This window comes from Schistocerca gregaria, chromosome 5 (genome assembly GCF_023897955.1).
Source record: "Schistocerca gregaria isolate iqSchGreg1 chromosome 5, iqSchGreg1.2, whole genome shotgun sequence".
In the NCBI taxonomy this organism is placed as follows: Eukaryota; Metazoa; Arthropoda; class Insecta; order Orthoptera; family Acrididae; genus Schistocerca; species Schistocerca gregaria.
In genome coordinates, this window is record NC_064924.1 from 214,066,117 (window position 1) to 214,087,342 (window position 21,226).

The 21,226-nt window shown below is 40.0% G+C and overlaps 2 protein-coding genes across 4 annotated transcripts in view; one reads left to right on the forward strand and one right to left on the reverse strand.

Annotated features, from left to right (window-relative positions):
- Positions 1–18,499, forward strand: part of LOC126273290 (mutS protein homolog 5-like) — a 260,615-nt gene extending 242,116 nt beyond the window's left edge. Inside the window, exon 20 of the mRNA XM_049976835.1 lies at positions 18,379–18,499. Within this exon, the coding sequence (XP_049832792.1) occupies positions 18,379–18,499 (121 nt within the window). The remainder of the gene's footprint in view (positions 1–18,378) is intronic.
- A 12-nt stretch (positions 18,500–18,511) lies between these two features.
- LOC126272379 (uncharacterized) overlaps positions 18,512–21,226 on the reverse strand; it is a 136,957-nt gene continuing 134,242 nt past the window's right edge. For all 3 annotated transcript variants that reach the window (XM_049975194.1, XM_049975192.1, XM_049975193.1), the window contains one exon: positions 18,512–18,996. In XM_049975194.1, the coding sequence (XP_049831151.1) occupies positions 18,844–18,996 (153 nt within the window). In that variant the 3' untranslated portion in view covers positions 18,512–18,843. The remainder of the gene's footprint in view (positions 18,997–21,226) is intronic.

Sequence of the window (21,226 nt, forward strand, 5' to 3'; positions counted from 1 at the left end):
GTACTAACAGGGAATCACCTAAAGAAAAGGGAATTAGCAAAATATATAAGGGGAATTCTGAATTCTAAATAATAGGAAGTACCGACATGTGATTAGACACAATGTACTTAAATAAGTATGAGTCCTTCAGCAGAATGTACTGATAAGGGCATCTATGTCATACAAAGTGCAAAATAATTTTTTGTTCACCATAAAGTCACAATTATGGAAGATGCGCTTAACAATAGTACTTTTCATATTACAGGCACGTTATGTTCTCTCTCAGGTATGAAATTTCACTTACCCACTAATTTACTGGCCAGAAACACTTATGCATCTATTGGCTCCTCAAAATTTGTCTTACCTAAACAACTCCCTAGATTCTCCCATACTGCAATCATTAGATGGTCTTATCACTGTACAAGAAGGCAAGATTGATGCCAATAGTATTTTGCAGCACATTGTACAATTGAAAGATAAACATAAAATGTGAAATTATGTTGGGCACAGCTATCCCTGGAACATTCTTGTTCATAATTATACTTTGTACTGCTTTCCTGTGTATCAGATGAAAACCCAAGACAAAGAATAACAAATAACTAGCATCAAATTCCAGCTGAATGGCTACAAAAATCCTGAGCATATACATGTACTGCTAAAATATATGTAGAGATAATTGTTGCTTGCTACTTCATTGTATTGTTACTGATCATCATTCTACCATATATCTAACATTACTTTCAAAAGTTTTCTTAATCCTGATGTATTTCAAGTTATTACAGAATGAGTGTAAATAATTTTCCTGACAGACTAAGGTCACCACTGTGTTTTTGTTTCTTGTTTGTTAGTCATTTGTAGGTGGACAAAAGAGAAAATTCGAGGACGAATTTTTCAGAATGGGGGAGAATGTAGGGTGTATAATAATTATGTTATTATGTTTGTTCAGAGCATAAAGACTTATTATAGATTAAGTGATCATTTTAGAGACTTTGACATGTTAAGCCACAATATTGGGAAGCGGCGGCAGTCTAACAAGGAAAGTCGGCATTGGTCATGTTTCTGCCTAATGTGAAAAGCATAGATCAACGACTGAAGAGTCAGTCACCCCCCCCCCCCCCCCCCCCCTTGAAACTTTGCAACACGTTACCCACTGAGCCAAGGAAAGAGCCCACTCCACGGTCCACAAAGTGATGCTTCCTTCCCACCATCCCTGAAAAAAATTGGATCCCCTCTCTCACTGATACTCAATATCTAGAGTCACTAAACTCTAACTCACTCCACTGCCAACATTGTCGAATAGTGGTGTCACTCTTATTCAAATGTCAAGTGATATGTCTATTACTCCAATCAGCTTCTTTAAAGCCCATCATCTGCATATATTGTTCACGCGCCTGTCTGCAAGGTATATTACTATAGATCAGAAGCAGCGTGAGTATGAGTCTAATGTTCGGGTTGCACACTTTATAAATCAAGGCGCCGCTGTTACAATGCGAATGTGCTTCCCTCATTCCCACTGTAGTTCTGCAAATGTGGTGTGGCACTGCAATTGCTTCGTACTCATCGACTCATTCTCTCTTACTGAATTGTGCAGGAGTCATGAATTATTGTTAGTATGGAAAATGAGTATGATCTTGCTGCTGTAAAATAGCACTGACAGTGAGAAATGACCGATTTTCTGGTTCAGGTAGCCTTTAATGAAGCTGACTTTTTGTGAGACTGTGCAGGTGGTAAGATGAAAATTAACTGATGAAAGTTCACAATTGTGTGTTCCCTTAGAGGACAAATGATATCTGGAGTAAGTTGCATGCTATAATCCTTACTTCAGACACAAAACATATAAATTTCATCCAATGAGTACCAAATGGTTGTATTTATGTTTATTCCCTCTCCACCAAAAGAAAACTTATGTGCTGCGTCAAATAATATCTGGACACAGAGCAATGTCTCTTTTATATCCCTGAGACAAAAAAGTGTGCTATGTCTGCTTTCATTTGGTCATGGCAACTTTTGTTTATGGGCTAACAGCGAGTTGTGTAGCTTATAATTCATTTCTCAAATTTATTTTTCTAATAATTGATCACTGTTTAGAGAATGCACTTCACCCTCATGTCATGTTTTCCGGTACTGTCATTAAGCACTAGGTGCCTAAGAGTGTACATATTAGTGTAATTGTTAGACATTCTCAGATAAACACACTAAATATCAAAATAAATTTACAGTAGCCTTTGAAAATTTTTTATCTGTTTAAATGTATGTTTAAACAGGATAATATTCACTGCTAACTTATCAGTCATTATATTGGTACAGATATTGATTCAGTCACGTAGGCTTGTTGGACATTTTATGATGTTTCAACTTGCGCTTGAGAATAGCTATAAAGCCAAAATCATGATCGTGACTCACTGGCGAGTTTAAAGCAAGTACTGATTTCTGATAGTTACTGTCCAACTGAGCATACGGAATGAGATTCGCAAATACTTTATGCTGTGGTATCGACATGTCCCCTGTTTACTACCCTTGCCAGCTACCAGGTGAAATTGCGCTACAGTGTCAAATATTCATCTGCCAAAGTTCACATTCTCGAATTTTCCATTGATACATGTATGAATATCAATTTGTGATCCATTTGCATAACTCCTTTGTGGCGCATCATTTTTCTTGTCTTAAAGTATAAATGTACCTATTATTTTTGTAGACAGCTACAAGAGACATTCGTAAAAAATCCAAAGTGAAGCACAATCAGTGACATTTCTCCTATCATTTCTTCTTCTGCATTTTGTCCCACTAATACAGGGTGTGCCTGCTGCTTGTGGTCTTGCGGTACTTTCTCAATTCCCGAGCATGGGGTCTCAGGTTCAATTCCTGGTGGGATCAGGGATTTTCACCTGCCCCGAGGTGATTGGGTGTCGTGTCATCATCATTCATCCTCATTACGGTCGGAGGAAGGTAACGGCAAACCACCTGATTAGGGCCTTGCCTAGAACGGTGGTGCAGATCTCTCGCAACGTTCCCCTACACTGTGTCAAGAAGCATGGCGCTTCATATCCATTCCATTATAGGGTGTACATAAAGTCCGGGAACACTTTCAATTATTTATTGCAGAAGTTCTAAACATTGTACAGATGTCATACATATCACATGTCAAAGACAATCTCTGAAAGTTTTTTTATTACAAACATTTGATACGCAAGTTATGAGTAACCTGGCAGACATCAATACGGTAATTAGATTCTTACCATGTCTCTTGTACATGCTCCACTTTCACTTCACTCACACAGGGACATACACTTCTCCGCTGAGCCCAATCAGTCCATCTTAACGGATTTGTTGTGCCAGTGGTAACTGACCTTTCTTGTTGGTGGCTTTGTACTGTACTGGTTCTAAACATCCACTGAACAGCTATAACACACTTGTTTTTGTCAAACTCCAACACACAGAAAACTTGCCCCGCACCTAGACTCGCCATGTTTGCGACTAGCGCTGACTATCGGCAAATTACAAAACACTGTGGCAGTATACATGAAAAAAAGCTTTCAGGGTTTCTCTTCAAAATGATATATGTATGCTATCTGTACAATGTTTCGTTCTTGTGCAATAAATAATTGAAAATGTTCCCGGACTTTATGTACACCCTGTATTTGTTTATTACAAACCGGTTGTCAGCTTATCTGAAGACAGACAAGTACCCTGAAAACTAGTCGAACAAAATGTTTGTTTTTTATAACATATTTACTAAAAAAGGGTTGAAAGTTGTTGGGATGAACCATATTCACAAGAATTTTGACATACAGGAGTGTCCAAAAATATCTAATTAAAAAAGGGCTTAAACCAAAGACACATATTTATAAAATAAGCAAATCAAGAACATTCTTTTCACAATAACAAAACATTTAATAGAAGTAGCTAAAATAGTTGCCACAGATCATTAACAGTGACACACCATGCAATCTGTAAGGTGATAACATACATACATACATACATACATTAATTATTGTTCCAAAGATCATGAATACGACATTTTGTAATGATGTGGAATGTGTCACTTTAACTTTCTTTTTTTAACTTCTTATCTAAGAATTCATCTACTGAGTAGAAGGAGTTGTCATTCAGAAACAGCTATTAATTCCATTTCTCAAAAGCAATTGTGTTGACGTTTGTTACAGTCTTTGGTGGTAACTGACTGGTTGAAATTCATCTCTCTATACACGCAATACTTAATCTGTCACATCCATATCTGGGAATTCAGCTAGTCTATGTAGTGTACCTCCATACATACAGCTCAGTTAGAGTGGGCATCATCAACCATGAAGGGGTAGTATGGACCAACTGGCCTGCTACAGGGTTATGTATTTGGTTCAGTAAACAGGCTCATTTGTGCTTTACCCAGAGGATGACACACACACACACTGTTGACATATCACATACAGACAATCTTCAACTCCTGATATTACTATAAGCTGTGCTAAAAACTGCTTTGAAAACATTGTTTGGTTGTGTTATTTACTTAAGGGCATAGCTCAAGTGTGAAGTGATTACTTGGTTACTTTAGGTCTGTAACATACATTCCCTGTGTCCCGTAACAATCACCAAAGCCGTGAAATGATATTTGTGGCACAGTCAGTCGGTAGCAGCCTCGTTTCAAGGCATCCATATCTACATCTACATGACTACTCTGCAATTCACAATTAAGTGCTTGGCAGATGGTTCATCGAACCACAATCATACCATCTCTCTACCATTCCACTCCCTAACAGCGCACGGGAAAAACGACCACCTAAACCTTTCTGTTCGAGCTCTGATTTCTCTTATTTTATTTTGATGATCATTCCTACCTATGTTGGTTGGGCTCAACAAAATATTTTCGCATTCGGAAGAGAAAGATGGTGACTGAAATTTTGTAAAAAGATCTCGCCGCGGCGAAAAATGTCTTTGCTGTAATGACTTCCATCCCAATTCATGTATCATATCTGCCACACTCTCTTCCCTATTACATGATAATACAAAATGAGCTGCCCTTTTTTGCACCCTATCGGTGTCCTCCGTCAATCCCACATGGTAAGGATCCCACACCACGCAGCAATATTCTAACAGAGGACGAACGAGTGTAGTGTAAGGTGTCTCTTTAGTGGACTTGTTGCATCATCTAAGTGTCCTGCCAATGAAACGCAACCTTTGGCTTGCCTTCCCCACAATATTATCTATGTGGTCTTTCCAACTGAAGTCGTTTGTAATTTTAACACCCAGGTGCTTAGTTGAATTGACAGCCTTGAGAATTGTACTATTTACCGAGTAATCGAATTCCAACAGATTTCTTTTGGAACTCATTTGGATCAGCTCACACTTTTCGTTATTTAGCGTCACCTGCCACACCATACAGCAATCTTTTCTAAATCGCTTTGCAACTGATACTGGCCTTCGGATGACCTTACTAGACGGTAAATTACAGCATCATCTGCGAACAACCTAAGAGAACTGCTCAGATTGTCACCCAGGTCATTTATATAGATCAGGAACAGCATAGGTAACAGGACGCTTCCCTGGGGAACACCTGATATCACTTCAGTTTTACTCGATGATTTGCTGTATATTACTACAAACTGCGAACTTCCTGACAGGAAATCACGAACCCAGTCGCACAACTGAGACGATACCCCATAGGCCCGCAGCTTGATTAGAAGTCGCTTGTGAGAAACGGTGTCAAAAGCTTTCTGGAAATCTAGAAATACGGAATCAACTTGAGATCCCCTGTCGATAGGCCATTACTTTGTGCGAATAAAGAGCTAGCTGCGTTGCACAAGAGCGATGTTTTCTGAAACCATGCTGATTACATATCAATAGATCATTCCCTTTGAGGTGATTCATAATGTTTGATACAATGCTCCAAAACCCTACTGCAGACCTACTTCAATGATACAGGTCTGTAGTTCGATGGATTACTCCTACTACCCTTCTTAAACACTGGTGCGACCTGCACAATTTTCCAATCTGTAGGTATAGATCCATCGGTGAGCGAGCGGTTGTATATGAGTGCTAAGTAGGGAGCTATTGTATCAGCGTAATCTGAAAGGAACCTAATCGGTATACAATCTGGACCTGAAAACTTGTCCGTATCAAGCGATTTGAGTTGCTTCGCAACCCCTAAGGTATCTACTTCTAAGAAACTCATGATAGCAGCTGTTCGTGTTTCAAATTCTGGAATATTTCATTTGTCTTCCCTGGTGAAGGAATTTCGGAAAACTGCGTTCAATAACTCCACTTTAGTGGCACAGTCATCGGTAACAGTACCATCCGCACTGCGCAGCAAAGGTATTGACTGTGTCTTGCCGCTTCTGTACTTTACATACGACCAGAATTACTTCGGATTTTCTACCAAATTTCAAGACAATGTTTCGTTGTGGAACCTATTAAAGGCATCTCACATTGAAGTCTGGGCCAAATTTTGCGCGCGCATCTGTAAATTTTAGCCAATCTTCGGAATTTCGCGTTCTTCTGAACTTTGCATGCTTTTTCCGTTCCCTCTGCAACAGCGTTCATACCTGTTTTGTGTACCACGGGGGATCTGTTCCATCTCTTACCAATTTATGAGGTATGAATCTCTCAATTGCTGTTGCTACTATATCTTTGAATTTGAGCCACATCTCGTCTACATTTGCATAGTCAGTTCGGAAGGAATGGAGATTGTCTCTTAGGAAGGATTCTAGTGACACTTTATCCGCTTTTTTAAATAAAATTATTTTGCGTTTGTTTCTGATGGATTTGGAAGAAACGGTATTGATATCTACCCTGTATAATGAAGTTAGAACTGTAACTTTGTGGCATTTCCATACAGACTTCACTGATATGTTCAACTATCTGAATACTTAATGGAGTGAGGTTAGTATCCTGTGCATGTTGCCTAGATCAAATTTGGGATTGTCACATGACTGTGGTATAATATTTTCCATAACAAGGAGAAGTTCCCAGCAGTGGGTTTGACTTTTTCAAACCATCCACATGGTGGTGCATCAAGGTTCTAGGTATCACACCCTGCAACTATTCACCTTGGTAGGCCCTCATTTGCAAGTGATCGATGATGCAAAATTTACTAATTTCTCATGATGCTCTACAGCTTTAAAAAGTGAATGTTGTGCAGATTGGTTGGATAGCATAATGGTCATGGTACATCCCTCATATAAAAAGGGTTGTTGGTTCAAATATCATCAGGTGCTTTGAAGGTTTTTGTTTTTGATCTTTATCAAAATGACTTATATTGTCGCAGAAGAATCTGAGTAGCATCATGGTGTAGTGGGTATGATACTAAACTGTTGCATGGAGGGTCGTGAGTTCAAAGCTCACCTTGACTGTACAATTTTAATTTCTATATTCAGTTCGAGTACATTCTAGAAGTATCCACAAATGTCAAGAAACATTGTACTGGAATGTTCTGTAGCTGTATATATACTGTATGTGTTCTGGCCGGAGGCAGTTTGCTCTACGCTCTTGTATGTGCAAGTGCTGAATAAACCTTCGTCAAGGGAAGTTAGTGTTCGTCACTCATCTACTTACACCTTCTTCTACATTAAATTATGCTGGTGGAGGCGCTGTGTATTGGCACTTGTGATACCGCACATTATTGACGGGCTTCCATCAGGCCATGACAGAGCCGCCGTTTATGTGGTGAGAAACCCGAGTTCGAGGCCATATTCAACAGATCGCAATCATCTGGTGAGGATGGCCAAGATCCAAACAAGTGGCTGAAGATATATGAGCGTATGGCCAAATTTAACAAATAGGATGACAGTGTGTGCTTGGCTAACGTATTTTTCTACTTGGAGGGCACTGCCAGGCAATGGTATGAGAACAATTAGGAGAAATTCACATGCTGGGAAGTATTCCAGGCGGAACTGCAGAAGTATTAAGGTGACACACAACAACAGAAGTGCAAGGCTGAAGATAGATTAAAGTGCAGGGCACAGAGTCCAGGAGAAACGACAGCATCTTACAATCAAGACGTCTTGGAGCTGTGTAAAATAGTGGATCCTAGAATGAAGGAGGAAGATAAGGTTGCACATCTCATGAAGGGTGCTGCTAAGGACGTGTCTCAAGCCCTACTCCTGAAGGAGATTTTGACAGCAGACGACTTCATAAAATGGTGCCAGTATATCGAGACACTGCATCAAAAAAGAATTACATGCAAGAAGGTTGAACGGCTTCCAAATGCCGTATCAATGTCTGTGATGGAGGAAGAAACTGATTTCACAAGTGTTTTTCGTCAGATAGTGAGAAGCAGCTCAGAAGGCACTTGGCTTGCACCAGCAAAAAACCAAGACGCTTCAAGGGGTCATAAGGGAGGAATTGGAACAGACATTGAACCCAATTTCTCGTCCTTCATTTCCCTTTAAAACGATAAAGTCGAGGCCCAGGCAAAGTGACATTCCTACAATGCCGCATGAGGAACCTGGTCGGGCACCAAGGAAGGCTGACGTCTGGAGAACCCAGGATAGCCAACCAGTATGTTTCCATTGCAGATGACCGGGACATGTGGTGCACTAGTGTAGAGAGAGGCAGCGGACATTTGATAACGCCCGTGCCAGAAGATAGCAGACCGATCTTAGCCAACGCCAACTCTGGTATGACGAAGATGAACAAGATGATGTAGGTGCAGGATGACGTAGGTCACCCTCGCCACAATCTAGCTGCTGGAGAGGATGCTCCCCAACACACTGATCAAGGTCTCCATCACTGTTTAGAAGCTTCAGCTGATCACCTAGTCACCACAACCTGGAAAACTAAAGGGTGCGACCTTCCTTGGGGGTGAGGCCGCCGAAGAGAAAAATCCTCTGCCATCGATCACTACAAATATGATAGGAAGCTACGTTGATATCCTCATGGAGGGCCGACCAGCCCAAGCTCTTGTGGACTCTGGAGCATCATATTCAGTCATTTTGGAGAAGTACCTTCGCCAGTTGCAGAAAACCGTATTCGACGACAACAAAACATCTCTGCTGAAGGTGGCTAATGGGAAACATGTAAAACCTACAGGAAGATGTGTTATTTGTGTGGGTATAAGTGGCCATACACAGCCCTTAGAATTCATCGTATTACTAGAGTGTAGTCATGATGTCATTCACAGATGGGACTTTTTAAAAGCTTCTCAGGCAATTATAGATTGTGGTCACTCAAAGATGTGCATAGCAAATGCTGAGCCGTTAATTGCAGAACAGCTGAGCATCATAGAAACATCCCATGTCAAGTCTGTGGGCAAAATTAGCGCTACCACTATGAGACAAGATCTTCTAGCTCGACTATCACTATATCTCACTCAGGAACAACAGATGAAGCTTCTTGCCATTCTTCAAGATTTTTCTGATTGCTTCAATCCACAGGTGAAGAGCAAATTATACAAATCGACAGTGAAGCACAGGATTAGCTCTGGAGACCATCAACCAATAAGCCAGAGAGCATACTGTGTGTCAGCAACAGAATGTCGAATAATTCGCAACAAGGTAGAGAAAATGATGAAGAATGACATCATTCATCCTTCACAGAGCCCACGGTCGTCACCAGTGGTTCTCGTCAGGAAGAAGGATGGCAGTTGGTGTTTTTTTGTTGATTACAGGAAGCTTAATAAGATAACTAAAAGTACGTTTACCCTCTTCCACGAATTGACAATACACTAGATTGTCTGAAGGGGGCTAAGTTTCTCTCAAGCATGGACATGTACTCGGGATACTGGCAAATTGAAGTAGATGAGGCTGATTGTGAGAAAACTGTATTCATCACCCCTGAGGGCCTGTATGAGTTTAAGGTAATGCCATTTGGTTTGTGTAAACCAGCAACTTTTGAATGGATGACGGATAATCTTCTAAGTCACCTGAAGTGGACAATGTGTCTATGTTATTTAGATGAAATTATATTGTTCTCATAGGCATTTGATGAACACATAAAAAGACTGAGGGCCGTTCTTAAGTGTCTCTAACAAGCCGGACTGAAACTTAATACAAGAAAGTGTCTGTTTGCAGCAAAAGAAATCAAAATACTTGGACACCTTGTGTCAAATGAAGGTGTGCGGTCAGACCCTGGAAAGGTGAGATCTAAAATGGAATTTCCTATTCCTAGAAGTAGTAGAGACGTGAGAAGCTTCCTCGGATTATGTTCTTATTACCTTCATTTTATCGAAGACTTTTGTATCAAAGCCAGTCCAAACGAAGAGTTGTTAAAAGCTGATGCTAGAATTTATCTGGGGTGGTGCTCAACAAGATACTTTCGATGTGCTGCAAAAAGCTCTGATGACTGACCCTTTACTTTGTCTGTATGATCAGAGAGCACCTACAGAACTACACACAGATGCCAGTGGGTATGGGATCGGTGCTGTTCTGGTGTGAATTTCGGATGGAAAAGAGAAGGTTATAGCCTATGATTCTAGGACACTTACAGACACGGAGAGAAACTACTCAACTACAGAAAGAGAATGTCTTGCTGTGATCTGAGCCATGTGCAAATTTTGGCAGTATCTCTATGGAAGGCCATTCACAGTTGTTACAGACCATCATTCACTTTGTTGGTTGACAGGTCTTAAGGATCCAACACGACAACTCGCCAGGTGGGCACTATGTCTTCAAGAGTATGACATTACCATAGTGTACAAAAGTGGAAGAAAACACCAAGATCCCAACTGTCTTTCAAGAAACCCTGTTCAAGATCATCAAGACTTTGATGAAGATAGTGACTATCTTGCTGCACTCCAGTATCTCTATGCTGAGCAGAAGAAGGGTGCCAAGATATCTCAAATTATGCTTGCCTTAAATCAGTCAGAGGATGTGAAAGGACAATTAAGGTAATCAATGGATTATTTTGAAAGAAAAACTTTAATCTATTTGGAAAGAGGTGGCTATCAATGATTCCTAAACACCTGAACACCTGCGCTTAGATGGTCTACAGAAATTCCATGACACACCTGAGGCTGGACATTTAGGATTTATGAAGACATATGATAGGATCTGCAAGAGATTTTTCTGGCCAGGTTTATTTAGGAGTGTCCGTCGCTACGTGCTGCACTGTCGAGAGTGCCAGAGGAGAAAGGCTGTTCCTCAGAAACCACCTGTCCGACTCATACCAATTCCATCAGCCGAAACACCTTTCCAGTATGTTGGGATTGACCTCCTCGGATGATTTCCAATGTCTGCTAGTGGCAATAGATGGATTATTGTTTGCACTGATTATCTGACATGCTATGTCATTACAAAAGCCGTGAAAACAGCTGAAGCATTCAAGGTAGCCAAATTCATCATATAAGACATTGTATTAAAACACGGTGCCCCAAGGTCGTTAATTACAGATCAAGGGAAAGTTTTTCAATCAAATTTTGTGACAGAGATAAACCGTCGGTGTAACATTACTCATTACATGACGACTGCCTGCCATCCGCAAACTAACGGGCTTACTGAACCTTAATAAGACCTTGACCAAGACGCTATCAGTGTTCATCAATGTTAAGCAGAGCAACGGGGATGAGGTGCTACCTTTCGTGATGTTTGCCTGAAACACCGACAAGCCACCACAAGATTTACCCTATTTTTCCTGGTGCATGAGTGTGAGGCGGCTACGATGATGGACACCGTGTTTACATCCTGATGATGTGGACGACGACTACATCGGCCAGGTGTTAACCAGAGCTCAGGAAGCACGGCAGTTAACTTGACTCCGCATGCTGCAGGCTCAGGAAAATGATTGCCAAAGGTATGATGCCACCACCCTGTTGTCTACCAGCCTGGTTACCTTGTCTGGATCTTCACTCCTGTTCGGAAGGTTGGTCTCTCTGAGAATCTCCTCAGGCACTACTTCGGATGTTATGAGGTTGTAAAACAGTTGTCTGATGTTACTTATGAAGTTGAAGATTTCGACCCGGACACAAGACAACGAAAGATCAAAGATACGGTAATGTCCTTCGAATGCAGCCCTATAAGGATCCTGCAACCCAGGGTAAATTTGAAGCTCCAGCTACAGGCAATAAGCGGAAAGGTGACAAAGAGCGTAGCAGCAAAGGAAGTTCTAAGAAGATCACCGTCAGGGCAAACATCAGTCATCAGGAGTCGAAGTATGCAGGACCAGTGACTCGTTCTCGGACTAGGACGATGTAACACTGAGACGCTGTTCACTTAAGGAGGGATCAATGTGGCAGAAAAATCTGAGTAGCACCATGGTGTAGTGGGTATGATACTAAACTGTTACATGGAGGGCCGTGAGTTCAAAACGCACCTGGACTGTACAATTTTAATTTCTTTATTCAGTTTGAATACATTCAAGAAGTATCCACAAATGTCAAGAAGCATTTTACTGGAATGTTCTGTAGCTGTATATATTCTGTATGTGATCTGGCTGGAGGAAGTTTGCTCCCCACTCTTGTATGTGCAAGTGCTGAATAAAGTTTCGGTAAGTGAAGTTAGTGTTCGTCATTCATCTACTTACACCTCCTTCAGGTAATTTTTATTCAGGTAATTAGTTTTAATGTAACTTTTTTTATTTCTATCCCTGTCATATTATTTTGCCCCACTGATGCGAATCTGGCAACATTCCGAATAGCACGGGCACGGGCGAGAAGAATCGTTAGGGAGAGTAAACGGAGGTCTTCGCGTGAGTTCCTGAACTCCATCAATAGGTCCACATCCTTCAAGCAAAGTATGGGAAGCCATTAGAAGGATCTCAAAGTGATACTCTCTACCGCCAATAGCAGCTATATGTGAGCGGGGGTGTCTCTTAACATCTCCAAGAGACATCGCCCGGTTGTTGGCAGAATCTTTTCAAACTATTACGGCCGATTCTAGCCAGGACCCAGAATTTCTTCGCTATCAGGGTACACAAGAGAGGGCTGGTTTTGATTTCTGTTCAAACAACCCCGAGGTATACAACCAGCCTTTCTCTTTGTGGGAGTTGGACTCTGCACTGTCAGTATCTAGGGATACTGCGCCTGGTCTAGGCCTGATATCGTATAGCATGCTGCAGCAGTTGGATCTACGGTCAAAGGAAGTCCTCCTCCAACTTTTTAATGAAATTTGGAAGACAGGTGACTCTCCTAGTTCGTGGAAAGAATCGATTTTAATTCCACTTTTAAAACCAGGGAAGGATCAGACCGAACCCAGTAGCTATCATAGCATTAGCCTCACGAGCTGCATAGGAAAGACATTTGAGCGTATGGTCAATAGCCACTTGGTGTGGGTTCTCGAATCCAGAGCCTTACTTACGCACTGCCAGTGTGGGTTCAGGAGGTATCATTCCACCCTAGATAACCTGATCCTACTTGAAACAGCGATACAAGATGCTTTCCTACGTAAGCAACACCTTATCGGGGTTTTCTTCGACCTGGAGAAGGCGTACGATACTACCTGGAGGCATAACATTTTGCGGCAGCTTTATGAGTGGGGTTTCCATGGGCGTTCACCCACAATCATCAGATCCTTTCTGTCTGACAGGTATGTTAAGTATAAGGTTGGGAATGTCCTGTCTGCCCGTTTTAAGCAGGAGAACAGTGTCCCTCAAGGCAATGTCCTCAGTGTGACAGCTTTCGCAATTGCAATCAATAGTATTGCGTCCATGGAACGACGGCCCGTACAATGCTCCTTGTTTGTGGACGATTTCTCCATTTTCTGTGCAAGCCTCCCTTACAACTGCTACACGCCAATTACAGCTGACACTCGTGCAATTGGAGGAATGGTCTAAGACCACAGGCTTTAAATTCTCTTTGGAGAAGACTGTTTGTGTAGATTTTAACCGTTCCCGTTCTCTTTTTAATCTCCCTGTTTTAAAACTAGGAGACACTGTTCTCCCCTTTATGGGAAAAGTGAAATACACTCGGGCTTATTTTTGATGAGAAGCTCACATGGTTGCCACACTTAAAGGATCTAAAAGTCCGCTGTTTCAAAGCTTTAAACGTCCTTAAATGCGTCAGTCATAGATCCTGGGGCACTGACAGGGCACGTCTGCTCCAACTTTATAAGACCTTTGTGCGACCTCGACTGGAATAGGGATGTCAAGCTTATGGCTCTGGATGACCTTCCTACCTCAAAATGTTTGATGTGATTCACCGTGAGGGTATTAGGCTTTCAACGGGGGCTTATCGCACGAGTCCAGTCGCTAGTCTGTGTGTCGAGGCGGGAGAGCCTCCCCTGTCCATTCGGCATCTTCTCGTGGTACGGCACGCGTACAAGGCCAAGTCCACTCCTCTTTCATTGGCGTCCAACACCTTTTCCCAGCCGGCACTGGAATGTCTCTTCCGCCACCGTCCGAAGGCAACAAAGCCATTTGGCATCCGTGCAAAGGAGAGTCTCGAGTCAGTACACCTGGAGGGCATTAAGGTCTTCCACCAGGGATGGAGTAGGGGATCTCATTGGCTACTACAAAGGCCAAGATTACTTCTTGATCTGGCTGCTTACAATAAGTATTGTACCCCGAACCACCCTTTTAAAATTAAACTTACTGAGATTTTAGAACGCCATTCAGATTTTATTGCTGTTTACATGGATGGGTCTAAACAAGGGGATTTTATGGGCTGCTCTGCTGTGTTTCCCGATACTGTCCATAGGATAGGGCTCCCAGAGCAGTTCTCAGTTTACTATGCAGAACTGTTTGCCATTCTGCAAGCATTAGAGCATATGCGCCGACACCATGGCACAAAATTCATCATCTGCTCTGATTCCCAAAGTGCTCTACACACTCTTGAACAGATGTACCCAGCCGATCGGATGGTGCAAGAAGTGCAGGACGCACTCCTGCTCTTGCAACAGCAGGGTAAGGATGTAATTTTCTGCTGGGTTCCAGGGCACATAGGGGTTCCTGGAAATGAACTTGCAGATGCGGCTGCCAAGGAGGATGCTTCATCACACCTCCTGTGCTCGCTGTTCCATCCCCCTGCAGGCAATAACATCTTTCGTGACTCGAAAGGTCATGCGTTGGTGGGAGGGTCAGAGGCTGGACATGAGGGACAATAAGTTGCGAGCAGTGAAGGATTCTGTCCGACCGTGGTTCACCTCCTTCCGACAACGATGAGCTGAGGAAGTAGCCCTTACACGGCTTAGAATAGGACATTGTCCTTTGACACATGGTTTTCTGTTACGTTGTGAGGAGCCACCAACGTGTCAGACATGTGGGACACAGCTGTCGATACGACATATTTTAGCTGAGTATGTTTTATATGCGGGTTTGAGGGAAGATGTCAGTTTCCCACCAGACCTGCCCTCTCTTTTAACTAATAATGAGGCAAGTGTCGCTAGAGTTTTACGCTTTTGTGTGATGTCTGGACTTCTTCCCAAAATATTGGGATTGAGGTCTTAATGTGCTGTATAGTGGTTTGGTCACCCCTTTTTCGTAAGTGGTCACTCAGCCACCGTTACTTATTTTTACCTGTTTTGTACTGCTCTTTTATTTCTAGTTTTATCTACCTGTTTTGATTTGCTGTGTCCAATCTTGCAATTTGAACATTACCAATTCTCGCAAAGATCAGCTCTGAATTGATCTTTTGGGAAAGGGCGCTGATAACCTTGTTGTTGTACGCCCTAAAACACTAATCATCATCATCATCTTATTTTAATCATCATAGCAACTTTTTCATTTGCTTTCATTTTTCTTCCTATTATTACTTTTTCACTTGGAATTTTTGTTCATGTGAATTTGATTATTTTCATCTATTTATATTTAGTTTCTTCCATTTTAACATCCTATATTTTTGTCCATGTTATTGCATTTCTGTTTTACATTTACCTTGAATTTTGTTTTACTTATAACCCCTTCTTTTGTTAAGCTCTTGATCTGCATTATTTTGTCCGTAGTGCATTAAGAATTTACATTTTAAATGTGTCTACGATGATCACCATCCAAGAATTTACATATTGTAATGAAAAATACATTTTTGATACCATTGCCCCAATAGATTATTTCTTCCTTTGTTTTTTAATAGATAGACCATTTTCAGATGTTTAAATATTATGATAGATAAATAAAAATAATTAATTCGCATTCCAAATGAAGAATGAATGTAGGCAAGAGAAAAATCAGATCAATTGAAAAAGTTAAAATGATGATTAAAATGATTTTTGAAAGCTGTAGGAATAAAATTACATTTAGACCCTTTAATTGAATAAGATTTAAATTTTTTTAGTAAGATTTAAAAATAAAAATTGTCAAAGCAATTGACAAGATTTGAAATGACAATTCTTTGCATGTGAGGACTGTGTCTCAACCAACAAGTCTGTTTAAAATTCATTTTTAAAGCTGTAGAGTATCACATGAAATTCCACGTTTCTTTTTTACTATCACTCAAGGGCCCACCGGGGTGAGTGGTTACTGGGTGTGATATCTGTGACGTTAACCTACATCACCATATAAATGGTTTCAGAAAGTCAATTCTAATGCTGGGGACATCTCCTTGTAAGCCTGAAGCTTTAATATGAGATCTAAATGATTAATGGAAAATATCATATACAGAACTGTCCGCCTAGGAGATGTCCAATACCCAGTAGCAGAGCATGCCCTCCAGCATAATTCTAGGGACCTAGGAACCTGCTATACCGTACGTGCCATTTGGCTTCTCCCACCCAACACCAGTCCCTCGGAACTGTGGAGATGGGAACTTGCACTCCAACACATCCTTTCATCCCACCATCCCCCTGGACTGAACCTACGTTAACCAACCTCACTCCCATTTACTTTTCAGTCTTCTCCTCTTTCCCTTTCCTCTTTAGCCATTCACGCTTCTTTTCATCCTACATAGTTGTGTTTATCTTTATACTATATACCTCTTTACTTCTGTATGCATCCTCTTTGGTCTGAAGCTGGCACAGTACTCACAGTAGAATATCTTTGGCTTCCCTCTGACAACCATGCCTCCATCCTTGCTACCCTCTGTTTACCTTTCCCTGTTGTTTCATAACCTGGATTGTGAATAACTGAATCCACTTTCCCTTCTTCCCCCTTTTTTTCTCTCTCTCCCCTCCCTGACGAAGGAACAAAGCAAAGTTCTGAAAGCTAGGAATGTAAATTTTCTGTTCTATCTATCGGCTGTACTGAGCTGAGGTAAGTACTCGCCAGCCCCTCTATCGCTTTAATATGAGACATATTTACTAAGTTTTTATACATTCATTTATTTGTAACTGCAGTGCTGAATAATTGTTGATGCTATGGATGAAAATCAGAGGAGGATATGTCACTTTTCAGTTCTACAAAGGTGTAATTAAAGTTATTGTGCAAGTAAAAGGCATTTTATATGTTGAAAATCAAGAATTAATACCATATGGGTAATTTCTGTGAATGCATGGACACATATTTGCAAGACAAGCATTAGATAAATTCATTAGTGTTTACTGTGTAACCAAGAAACGATCATATGGAACGAAGATTTATGTAGAACTGCCTGAGTAATTACTTCTGTATTACATAGGTTTCCAAATCAATGTACTTATTTTAAAGTAATCAGAATCTAAGATACTAATATGGTGTGGAGAATGATTATGTATAAATAACACTTTTTTTTTGCATAAAATTAATTCCATAGCATAGTGGATACTCATAAATACAATGTGCTAAAGAAATATGGTCAAATGCTTTTTTTTTAAAGCTTGTCTGTTGTAAAGAGAAAAATATACAAAGGAAAGTCAATAAAGGACAATGGACTGATGTAAATTGTTAATCCAAATTCAGTGTTTTTCAGGACACTTATTTTAGCTTCATAGGAAGCTGTTTCATAATGCCACACTGCATAATTTATTAAGAGAGAGACTCTACAGTATGAGCAATTGCAGTACTAAACCTAAAGATAACAGGGGGCTCTCTCTTCTATTCCCATAAGAAAAAAATAGTGACATGTGCTTGTTGTAAACAAGTGAAATGCCCTTGCATTTATCTCTTCAAAGCTTTAAACCAATTTCATTCCTGGTATCAAATGCTATTTGTTAAGGTGACTATCAAACATGAATGCAAAATCCATGGTGCTCTTGACCAGGATCTGTCTATAATAGCAGTGTAATGACATTCAGAAATAGTGTAATGACATTCAGAATTTGCACGATGCCAAGGTCATGGGACTTCGGAGGCAATGGGTGTTGGCAACAAATAATTTGTTCTGCATATCTGAATGCTTACTCTATAGATATTGGTAACCCACGGTACGCTCAGAGTACAAATACTTTCATTCTTACTTCATTTACTGCTATTCATTATTTTTGAATCATGTCATTCTATGCAGGCTGTACTTCTTTCCTACAGGTAACACAATTCTAGTTTCTAAGAATATGACATCCATTTACAATGATGCCTCACTTTTCTTCCTATTTTTCTCTACCATGCCATAAAAGGTTATGATGCATGGGGTAACGTCATCATTTAAAAAAAAAAAAATGTAACTTGACTCTTTTTCTCTGTCATCATTTTCAGGTGTGAAAACTTGGCTTCATTATTCCTTGGATTGAAGTTCACTGATCGTGCTGATATGGAAGTGTTATCCAACTACATAAAGGACTTCATAGTGTCTAATAGACTTTGTAAGGAATGTTGAAAACCTCTTCAATTGATATTTATTTTATAATTATATTTTAAGCCAATTTTGCAAACATTGTAGTTGTGAAAGTACATAGAACAGTCGCTTCACATGCATGTATACAAAGGTGGAAAAAACAATCAGTCATTTCAATATCACTAATACATAGAATAAACACATGAGTATTCAGTGAAAATTGTGTTTAATTAAAGAGAATGTCCATTATCATGTGAATATGTTAGGAAACTAGTAACACATTGTGTTTGTTTTGGTAAACACATTGGTCCCTTTTTGGCTGTATTCAGTACAAATTGATTTCTGCTTAAACTTCTTTGCAGCTGTAGTTTCTTAATTACTATCAATTATTGAAGATCTCTCAAATTAATTGTTGATTCTGAAAATTGTTTCACATTACTTTGTTGCTCAAGAATTAGTACTTGATATTCACCGTATGTATCACTTATTGTCATTAGATTATCTTCTTGAGTGTCAACTTGGATATTCAGTGTCTCATCCTGCATAAAATAGAAAACTATAATTATATATTTGGAAATGTTTTTCTTACTGAGGGACAGCAACACATAGGGCTGATTGTATAAACATCACTGACTGGAAGTCAGTTTTGACTGTAGTGCAGCAACTGAACCCTGTTCAGGACTCTACTCTACTGTACAACTCTAAACTTGGATCCACTGAAGAAGGTTCAGTGATGTTCTGAGCTGCAGTATGGGAGTGGCGTAGTCATACATTTACATGTTAATAACGACTCTTTTATTCTTGCTATTTGTATCTGCACAAAACAAAAGTATTGTTCTGTTCTGTCACTACATTTTAAACTGACAGTTACATTTGAACCCGAATTTGATCAGCGAATTTTCGCGTCAAAGTTTGTTGTACTTCACACTGATATAATCTAGGATAACATTTATACAATACAGACTTCTGAGTTAAGTTTGGTTTGAAGCCATTTTTTGTGTTAATGTACAGTCAAATGTTTATACAATCGACCCTTGTTGTTTTTATATACAGATTATTAACTGCATGAAAAATGGTAAAACAAACTTGTAAGTACAATTCAGAATGAAGAACATATCAGATATGGTAACAACATTCTAATCCCTCAATTACAATACATTTAACACTATTCTCTCTATTACAAAATACGGAAAAGTTGTTTGGATCTGAATTTGCACATAATACAGTTCAGCAAATCTGCATACAAAGCTTTGAAAATAGAAAATTTAAGAGGATTGAGGAAAGTTGATATGTGATGATTACACCAAACTGTAAAAGTAACTGGTATAGATTATAGATATTTCATATTGATTTTTTTTTCCATCCGCAAAATGTGTAATCCAATAACTCTACTGAGACACAACGTGTAATGGCACAGCAGAGAGTATTAGTCATTGGTGGTTCCAATTTTATGTGCTTTATTTTTAAAACCACCCATGTAACCAAAAGTAGCAGTGAACCATAACAGATTTTCTCACAAATTATATTGCTTGAGCCGTTACAGGTTATTTCCTTCCAGACATATTACTATGAGCACTGAGTCATATTCCTAACATTGTAGGCTTGTGATTACTTAAAGACACTAACGCATCAAAGTAAGTATTTTATCCTCTTCATATGGTTTTCTATCATTGTCCATGTACTGGTAAATATGTGTGGTGACACAACACTCTTCCACATAACAGGAACATTTGTGCCTTGAGCACTCCATGTCAGTTGCAAAGAGTCTTGTTTATAATGGAAGGAAAAAAGGTACCTTGTTTCAGCCCTCGTGCAGATTATACAAGGTGTGGCAGGAAAATGGGCTGTTTTAATTAGTTACTGGCAACACTGAATATTTGCCATCTGTTTCAGATAGGTATGCCATTTGCTGAGATGGAACACAGGAGTGACTTAACGATGTTGCTTTGGTTGTGTAAGCATTGTACTAAGGCTGGGTAAGCATTGTACAAAACCTTTTACAAAAATAGCGACTGTGTTGCTGTTGCTGAACGGGAATCCAATTACCATTTACCCTTAGACAAAATGGTTCTATACTATCGTCACATGCAGTCAGATTATGGGTGAAAAACAGTACGTGCACTTAAGCTGAAATCACCATGAAGGCCCACAAGTTGCTCACAGAAACAAAAAGAGGAGGTGCAAAATGTTATAACCAACCATCAGAAGCGATCTGTGAGACAAATTGCACCTGTACTGCAACTGTCCAATCATAGTGTGCACGAAGTTTTATGGACTGATTTAAAGTCGCAACTGTACAAGACACAAATTGTGCAACAGTTAAATGAAGTATGTGATTATGAAAACCAAATGATTGTTGACTAAAATTAAGAACAGTGAAGGCTCTTAACTTGGCTATGGATGAGTGACAAGGCACATTTTCATCACAGTGGTTATGTCAGCAAACAAAACTACTATCAACAGGATTAGGAAAATCCTCACAAAGTCCATCAATGTGTCTTACGCAGACAGAAAATCACAGTGTGATGCATTTTCTCTTCAGTGGGCATAATCGGTCCTTTCTTTCTTTGGGGATGAACATGGTCGAGAGACCACAATCACATCTAAGCGATATACTGCCATGGTTGATACTTTCCTCACATCTGAATTTAACAGTTTTCTGCAAATGAGTATTGATTTAATGGTGCTACAATCTCATTGTATTCAAATTTCAGTGGCAACAGTGCACAGTGTGTTTGGTATCCACATCATTTCAAGGAATGAGGCATT